This window comes from Hemitrygon akajei, chromosome 11 (assembly GCF_048418815.1).
Source record: "Hemitrygon akajei chromosome 11, sHemAka1.3, whole genome shotgun sequence".
Lineage (NCBI taxonomy): Eukaryota > Metazoa > Chordata > Chondrichthyes > Myliobatiformes > Dasyatidae > Hemitrygon > Hemitrygon akajei.
In genome coordinates, this window is record NC_133134.1 from 21,509,336 (window position 1) to 21,518,958 (window position 9,623).

Genomic DNA, 9,623 nt, shown 5'->3' on the forward strand with positions numbered 1-9,623 from the left:
GCTTGTTGGACCAGAAGGGCTTGTAATCATGCTGTGTCTGTGAATAATAAATAATAATCTCTTGTTCCTATTTTTTACATTCTTATCCTTGGCTCAGTAATAAAGAACAGACAGCCTGAAACTCTAGCCAAAGTGAGAATATATTTCTACTTAGGTGTGTACTAAAAGTCCTGAGAACTCTAATTAGAATTCTAGACCAAACAGTAGTGAAGGAACAATGTAAGATTAAAAACATCCCAACAAGTGTAATTAAATCTTTCACAATATATTTTGATTTATTACAAAATGAATTAAGAATATTATAACTCTGCATGGCAGAAAACAAACAGTGGGTCACAAACCCCACATAGTGTAAACATTATCTTTGTATCTGTAAACAGTCATGAAATGGTTCAAGTTTTCTCCAAAACTAAAACACAATGCTACAAAGAGAAATCCCCCAAATAGGACCGAACATTAGAATTCCATTACTTTGGTGGCACCCTTTTCTTCACAGATCGCTAAGTGAAGGTTGGGGTGGGGTGAGGTGAATTTGTGAGGGTGGGTTCAGAAGGAAGGGAGAAAAGAGGGTAATGCTGCTCTTTTAAACACGGAATGGAAATGTATTCAGGTAATCCTTCAGAACCTTATTTAAGGGGAGATGGTCAATGCTGTCCTTCCCATATAACTCAATAATCCTCTTCCTGCAGATTTCCTGCAAGGGCTGCAGCTTCACTTTGCGCAGAGGTTTGGAGAGCAGGCTTCTTGGTGCTGTTGTGAAGTGCTCAATTAGCTTCAAGACACAGCTGAAAAACTCCTCACTGCCATCCAAACCGAACTGTCCACCCTTAAACTGAATCCTGAAGCTGACAGGAGCACTGGCAGTTCTGACACTGAGGGAGAAAAAGTAATCCTTCTGTTTGCTGTCTCTGATGAGGAAGGTCCCCACAGGTTCAGATTTAAGTTTGTTGTGTGCCACCTCCACTGACATTGGGCCCCAGTAGAAGCCACTGTTCTCCAAGTATCTGCAAGTCTTGTTGATGATGAGGAAGTCCGAATAAGATTTGAAGGGTTTGAAGTGTGTTTCCACCTGGCGGTTGCTGGTGTTAGACCTTGCTGGCTGGTGTCCCTGGTTGGGCTGCTGGAGGCCATGGTTGTGCTCTGAGGGTTCCAGTATCTGAGGCTCTAGATGGTCCCTGGCATTGGCAGCTTTGTCAGTCAAATTGCGGTCTGCCACCATCCTATAGCATGGACGATCCTGGGTGGTCTCCCATAGCTAGAGGCTTCACTGCGATGCAGATAATTACCAACCCTGGAAGGGAAGAGGAAACAAGTGAGTCAGCAAGTTCCTGTAAATGTGCCAAATTGAAAATAAAATATGCCAGTAATGTAAACGATTCTCGTATCACTGAATTAGAAACTAAAATCAAAAACGTAATTTTCATACCGATATCTCTGTGAAAGATCCAACTGGCCCACCGGCTGATCAAACTGCGCAATAGAAGCTAGCTTACTCATAACGATAGTGTAGGAAATCCCATGCTCACGTCCTTTCTTTTCTAAGTTTGATCATCCAGGGCAGTTCTTGCCATCTCAAGTACTTAAAAATGTTGTAAATACCCAGAGGGCAGGCGTCAACTACGGAACGACTGCAGCTAATGGACCCAAAATCTATCACTGGGACCCAATCTGGGTCGCTGCAAACCGCAGGAAACTCTGCAATCATACATCTTGGTTTTCCTCCCTAATTCTGGTCAAACTAATGATTTTTCTCTGCCTCCGCTAGTGCCCGTGCCCAATCCCACCTCTGCCCAGATGTTGAAGCACTTCCGCGCATCTGCGCGTCATTTCAAGCACCTTTGATGTGGTCCTGTCCTTAAAATACAAGCAATGAATCACGCAAGTCAGAAGGCCGTCTTCCAGGTGGGTTTCCAGTTTTAAACCCTGATGCCCTAGGGCAGATGTCACGGATTAAGCGCCTGCTCTGCAGGTACTAGAGAAGCCTCCGAACTGTGCATAATACATTCTTTATCACAATAGCTGTAAAGAGTATTAGCATTCCCACAACCCCCATGCACAGGGAATCAAGTCTCCAAGCTCTCACTGAAAACTACCGTTTAATTGATTTAATGGTCACCGGGAATCCTTAACAAGATTCTTTTTGCCTGCAAGCCTTAAGTATGAATTAACCTACTCCCACTCTCCCATTTGCACTAACTGTTACTTCGACATCTGCAAGATGCATTTAATTTTTAAGTGCCGAATCTGTCATTTCACAAACAATGCAAAGTAACCTTTAACTACGCCGTTCTTACCTTCTGCATCAGGTTCGGATCTGCGGAGAACTTGGGGGAAAGATTCCAAACGTCCTTTGCAGAGGACGAGGCGCCGAGAAAGTCCGTTCGCTTGGGCGGTGTGTAGCAGCAGCGAGTGAGTGGAGTCTCGGTGAACGCTGAGTTGAGCTCCCTGAGTAGTGGACTGTATGATAGAATCAATAAACCGTGCTTCCTTACACATTTACAAGGCTCCCAGAAGCCATGCACATTCATCGCCTCTTGTTAGATCTAGTCTGGAGTGCGAGCTGACATCAGTTCGTTTTATATCACCTTCCCTCCCATATTCGATTCGAGGAAATCACCTGCTTTCAACCGACCAGTCCCCGTCTCGTACACTTCACTTTCGGTTTCATTTCTAAGCAATTCTAAGAACTGTGTTTATATTTCAGGGCGCTGATGTTCTGTGTTTCTCTGGAAGTGTTACTCAAAGAGCAAGTTTTTTTTAAAAGCCTCGCACGGCCAAACGAAGGCGCGAGTACAGTGGCAGACGAGGGGGAAAGGGCATTTGGTGCGAGAGAGGTGGAAAGAGTGTTTAGACAGGGAAGGGGGTGGGGGAGGGGTAGATAACCGGAGCAGCTTTGCGATGAGAGAGGCGAGGTGTACGGAGTGGTGAGCAAAGGGATAGGAAAACACGGAGGGGGGACGAACAGAGAGGGAGGCGGACAAATTCCACCTCGGAGCCGAGTGTGCTGAACTAGAGCCCGGCTCTAGAACAGGAAAGACCGCTCGGTTCCTCTTCGGACCCAGCAGCAACCGGATTACTGGTCATTCGCTTGAAAGGTCTCCCTGTCGAAGGCGGTCGGCATTTACCCCTTTTTTGCGGGCCCGCTTTCCCCCGGCAACCCAGGCTGCTGCGGTTTACGGTCGGGGCAGAGTTCTCAGGGTCGATATTGGGAGTGGGATTGACGGGGGTCGAGGAGGGCGGCACAGCCCTGCGTTAGTTAGTGTTAGTGCTGGCGCTGGGAGCTCGGCGCGGCTGAATGATACTCTTCTGCCGCGCCTGGTCGAAACAAAACGTCGTGACTGATATTTAGTTGCTGCAGATGGGCACTAGTTTGTGTCTCAATGTACAGCGGGTTATCCGGTCCTTTAAACCCAGTGGTGTTTATGGGATCTTGCCGTGCAGCATCTGCGTTCTTACTTCAGCATAAGACTTTACACTTCAGAAGGAGTTCTAGCTCTCAGACACTAGGGGCACGTCAATGTTTATTTTAGCCTTTGTTTAGAAGCCAGGTGCTTTGAAAATTAAAAGAGTAATGCTCCGTTTTGAGGCCGCCCTCTTTTTACTGTAAAAAGAAAATGCCTGGAAAAGTAGTCGAGGAGAATGATTACCACTTATCATATTAAATAGATCTACAAGACACATCCAGTCACAGCGAAAATCCCTTCCAGTAAACGGTGACTGCAGCGTATACCCAGTTTTAGTTCTGTGTGTTGGAGGATGGGGGTTCACCTTTAAAAAAAGTGATAGTTTCAAAGATGCGCGGGCCCACCTGTTGTGGGGCGGTCGGGCCTAGTTCGAGGCGAAGGAGCTCATGTGAATGATGGTAAATAGGGGCCGAGGTGCGCGGCCGGACCGCCGAGCGAGATCCGGTCTCTGGTGCGCGCACTCTGCCTGACAAGAGGCTTCTGTTCAAGAGTTTGAGAGTCAAGTTCAGGAAAGGTGGTTGAGGGTTTCCTGGAATCGGTTTCTGACCTCCTTTAGATACAGTGATGCGCAGTTCAGATTTCGGGGAAGAGCCACCACATCAATGAAACTGCAGATTAGCAACCTTCTCCATTATACAAAAAAAGGCGGCAACAACAGCAGCGTCACCGATGCTAATTCTCAGTCGACCCTCCTCCCCCTCCATTTCTGTGAATCGAACCCAATTCCTCATCCCTCTGCTGGTTGCATTCTGACTAAATTAAGGGGTCGCCGGGAATTAGGAGGGATAGTTTCGTTTTTAGAAGGCGATGTCTCAAAAAGCCGCCGTGACTATTGAAGACTCCCCGCCACGCAGGACGTGTCCTCTTCCATCGGGGAGGAGGTACACGAGTTGGAAGACCACTTGGCCGTTTTAGGAGCAGCTCCTTCCCCTCCGCAATCAGATTTATGAACGGACAATGAACACAACCTCACTCTTTATATAATTGTAATTTATAGTTTTTGTATGTGTTGCGCTGCCCAAAACACTTCAGTTTTGCAACACGTCAGTGATGTTAAACGTGATTCTGAACGGGGCTTCAGATCCAGGTGCCTGGTTGGATTTGATTACTGTCATAATGTGATACCGCTGCTTCACACCTTTTTAGTCAACTATATCTGTATTAGTGTCGCCAGTGACAGATTGTGGTCCGTTTTCTGTAAGCTCGCTCTGAAATGCAGTAAAGAAGCGCCGGGAGAGAGTATCAGAGTTTTGCGATTTGCATAGTTTCCTGAACGTGTGAAACACCTTAGCCTTGACATCACGCTGGGCGATTCCAGCACACACAGTGAACCCTAATGTGCTCACCTGCGATTTCTCTTGCCGCCGGTTTAGTGTCCGGCATTAACTTTTAAAGAACCGCTACTGAATTTAAATTGAACAACCTCGAATAAACCCATCAATTAAATTCTGGAAATAAAACAAAGCGGGTGATGGAAAGTTGAAATAAAAATTAAATGAATATGATGGCACTACTCTTGGATATCGGGCAGAATTTGTGGAGAGGAAATAAGTTTCGGATTACTATGAAATGTGACAGCTGTTTCTTCCTCTGGACTTTATTCCCTGAGGTATAAGAGAATGAGGGGAAATTTGACAAGAGGTATGGAACATTATGAAAGGTATATAGGGGAAATGAAAGCAGACTGCGATTGGGTGAGACTAGGTCATAGGTTAAGGGGCGAAAGGTGAACTACTTAAGTGAACCTGAGGGGAAACTTCACTCAGGTGGTGCAAGTGTAGGACCAGCTGCCAGCAGAAGTTGAGGATGTGAGTTCGATTTCAACATTAAAGAGAAATTTGGAAAAGCGCATGGATATCTATGGTTTGGCTGCAGGTTGATTGGACTAGGCAGAATAGCAGTTTGGTACTGAGTAAATGGGCCAAAAGGCCTTCTTCTGTACTGTAGTGCTCTATCACTCTGTTTTTGGACCTGCTACGCATTTGTAGCGGTATTTTATTACTGTTGAGCATATATCCTTGAAAATCCATACTATGTGCGATTTTTGTAGGCCAGGGTGTTATGGTTAAAGAATCCAAGGTTGGGTATAGATCAGATTCAAAGGGCGGAATGGCGTTCTGTTTTTTTCCATGTTCCCGTGGCCTGGTATTCCGTTGTGCAATTCTAGGGACCTTAGGCTTGGCATTTCATTTTGGACTGGAGTGAGAAAACATGAAAGTATTGTGAGCAGGCTTGGGCCCCCTATCTAAGAAAAGATGTGTTGACATTGGAGAAGGTCCAGAGGAGAGTGACAAGAATGATTCTGGGAATGAAAGGGTTAATGCATTAGGCGAATTAGTTGGCTCTGGGCCTGACCTGCAGAGGATTTCCAGGATTTTCTGGTTTTATTTCAGATTTCCAGTATTCTGCTTTGTGATTTTTATCTGGAATTTTTCACAATGTAATTTCTACCATCCACTCATTCCAAGAGACAGCAGACACTGGATCTGATAAACTGTGTGAGACTTCTGAGATTACATTGGTGTTGTTGATAAGTGTGTTAGCATGTGTACATTTGAGTGTGAGTATATTCAACATGGAACACAGAACAGTGCAGCACAAGAACAGATATTTTGGCCCACAATATTTGTGCTGAACACAGTGACAAGTGACACTCAATCTATAAACACAAGAGAATCCAGTGAAAAATCTTGGACTGAGACACTTATTCCTGAAATGTTTATTAGATGCTGCCTGAACTGCTGAGTTCCTCCAGCATTGTACGTGTGTTAATCTCATCTGCCTTCAAGTGATCTCATATTCATGAACCAATCTAAAAACTTTCTTAACCTCCACTTTTGTATCTGCCTCTACCACCACTCCTGGGCGTCCTGTTACACTGTCCGTGCAATGTATGCAAAAGTGTATGTGTGACTTGTGATATGGAACAGTATGAATAAGGTTAGCAGCACTGAGCCAGAAGCTGGAGGAGGGGAGGTTCCATTTGTTTGGCCAGCACTTCTTTTAGTCAGATGAATAATGGTGTAGGTGAATGTTATATTTAGATTATGTTTTTTTGTTTGCTCTGTGGGAGTAGTGATGTGCAAACTAGCCAGGACCACAAAAAGAAATTGTGATGATGTAGGGGTTGGTTAGTTAGTCATGAGTTAACAGCCTAGACACTGGATTGTGCTTAAACTGAGGGAGGCGTGGGGTCAGTTCCATCCAGTGCTGCTGGAAGGTTATCAACTCAGTGAAGAGTGCCCCTCAGTCTACCCAAAACTTGTCAGTCTTCCAGCACCATAAGATGTCTGTAAGGGAACAAAAGGTAATCAAAAGCCCAATCTGTTTTGATGTACACGTGACAAATAAACTTGAATCTTGAATTTTACTGACTGACACGGGTAGCTGAGCGAAGGGCACTGAGTAGGCTACGGTCAATTATGGATAACTCTGAACATCCTCTACATAGCACCATCCAGAGACAGAGAAGCAGTTTCAGCGACAGGTTACTATCGATGCAATGCTCCTCAGACAGGATGAAGAGGTCAATACTCCCCAATGCCATTAGGCTTTACAATTCAACCGCCAGGACTTAAGAACTTTTTAAAAGCTATTATTAATGCTTTTTGAGATAGTGATTTAGATGCATATCATATTTTTTACTGAGTTAAGTATTGTATGTAATTAGTTTTGCTACAACAAGTGTATGGGACATTGGAAAAAAAGTTGAATTTCCCCATGAGGATGAATAAAGTATCTATCTATCTATCTATCTATCTATCTATCTATCTATCTATCTATCTATCTATCTATCTATCTATCTATCTAAAGATGGAGTGAAATTCCGTGCCACTAATGCAAATACTTTGTGGAGTAGGACCACATAATAGGATCCTTTTGCTACCTCACATGGCGGGGCAAAGTTGGGTGGGGGAAACCCTTCGAACAATGAAAGGAGTGTCACCTCTGGGAGCCACGTGAGGGACAATGGTCCTATATTTGTATTTTATTTCTTCAAAGTTTACACAACTAAATGTACCCAACATGAACATAAACGTTTTTTAGCACTGTTTCGTCCTTTTATATATTTTTAATCATGAATATACTCTAGTTTTTAAATGAAAAGAATATGTTTCTCTCAGCTATTGAGGGTCAATCCAGAACGCATCAAACGCTTGAGTTCATGAGGTAATATTACAGCTCTTTTAAACTCTGGTTAGACCACACTGGAGTAATATCTTCAATCTGGCCACCTCATTATAGGAAGGATGTAGAAGCTGTAGAGAGGGTGCAGAAGAGATTTACCAGGATGCTGCCCGGATTAGGGAACATGATTTATGAGGAAGGACTATGCAAGCTAAAGCTTTTCACTTCAAAGTGAAGAAAGACGAGAGACAATTTGATAGAGATGTATAAGATGAGAAGAGACACAAATAGGATGGACAGCAAGCAACTTTTTTCACCGTCAGCAATGGTGAATACCAGAGAGCAACCTTTTAAGGTGAGTGGGGGGATAGTTTAGGCAAGATGTCAGAGGTAGGTTTTTTTGTGCAGAGGGTGGTGGGTGCATGAAATGTCCTGCCAGGGGTGGTGGAAGAGGCAAACACATCGGGATATTTAAGAGGCTCTTGGATAGGCACATGGATGGAATAAAAATATAAGGGGGTCTGAGTAGGTGGCAAGGGGATGATCATGGGGTAAGTTAAATGGCTGGCAGAAGATCATGGGCCAAAGAACCCATTCTGTGCTATAATGTTCTATGTTGGAAATCAACTTGTTCCTCTCAATACTTTCTCAGGAGGCTGTAGCAATGCTCACAACAGTGGAGGAGGCATGGGGGTCGAGAGTGTGGCAGGCAGGATGAAGGCTGAAGGGGTCACCCAGTTCTGGTGACCTGCGTGTTCAAACTTGACCTTGGATACTGCTTATATGGATTTTGCACCTTCCTCCCTACAATTCCATGGGCGTTCTCCCCTGATGTTCTGGATTCGCAAAGGCAGGCTGGTTAGTTCAATGGCTCCGGTACGTTGCCCTCTCGTGTAGTGGGTAGCAGAAGAATTGAGGGATTTTGGGGAATAAAGTGGGGGAATAGGAATGATGGATATGCTCTGAAAGCTGCCGCATCAAATGGCCTTCTGCAACGTATAAAATCGGAGATGGAAGGAGTTAAACTTGGTAAACTGGAATCAAATATAGAAGCTCACAATTTCACTTTGGAGCGCTGGGGATCTTTCCTTTTCCTCTCAGATATATATTAACATTAGCAAAAAGTCCAGTAAAATTGCTTCTAATTACTAATTATGCTTTTAAGAACCTTTTCTTAGGCTGCATATATAGTGCAAAGTGGCCACTGTAACTAGCCATTCTCCAGCAAATTTATCAGCAGGAGTTAGACACACATCCTCTCCATTCCCAGCCAATCCATCTACCAATCCTAACTATCAAGGCTGTCTTCTTTCTCACAAAGATCGGTTCAGGAGTGAGATTCGCCCAACTCCAGTAACCAGCGCAGTGTATGGCTTCAGACATATCTGGCTTCTGTTCCCAGCATCACTCTTAAAGCTGCCTGGGATTTCCAAGATGCTGACTAGCCTCTCGAATTTCCGGTAGTGGCCTCTCCCCCCTTCCCCCCTTTCCTTCACTATTCCCCGTCCCCTTTTCCCTCCTTCATATCTCCTTACCTGCCCATCGCCTCCCTCTGGCGCTCCTCCCCCTTTTTTATTCTACCATGGCCTTCTGTCCTCTCCTATCAGATTCCCCCTTCTCCAGCCCTGTACCTCTTTCACCAAACAACTTCCCAGATCTTTACTTCACCCCTCCCCTGCTGGTTTCACCTATCACCTTGTGTCCCTCTCTCCCCTCCCCCCACCTTTTAACCCTACTCCTTATCTTTTTTCCTCTGGGCCTGCAGATGGGTTTAAGGGCATGAAACTTCGAATGTACTCTTTTCCATAGATGCTCTCTGGCCTGCTGAGGTCATCCAGCGTTTTGTGTGTGTGTGTATTGCCTGACTTGTTGAGCATGTGCCTTCAGGTTTCTGTACCTTCTTGTTGGTAAGAATGAGAAGAACTCTCTGCACAGTCTCTGGGGCCTGTGGAAGCACGCAGCCTCCCTCTAGGCCATTATCGAGAAAATTCAGCTGATCCTATAAATAGATTTTTCAGCTCAGGATCACTT

At 44.8% G+C, this 9,623-nt stretch overlaps 1 protein-coding gene across 1 annotated transcript; it reads right to left on the reverse strand.

The window, feature by feature from the left end:
- Positions 1 to 249: 249 nt before the first annotated feature.
- socs1a (suppressor of cytokine signaling 1a) lies at positions 250 to 2,792 on the reverse strand. Its single transcript, XM_073059873.1, has 2 exons — positions 2,295 to 2,792; positions 250 to 1,291 (listed from the first exon to the last, which is right to left on the reverse strand). Exon 2 carries the CDS (start codon positions 1,217 to 1,219, stop codon positions 584 to 586), a length of 636 nt encoding a protein of 211 aa, XP_072915974.1. The 5' UTR covers positions 1,220 to 1,291; positions 2,295 to 2,792; the 3' UTR covers positions 250 to 583.
- Positions 2,793 to 9,623: the final 6,831 nt, after the last annotated feature.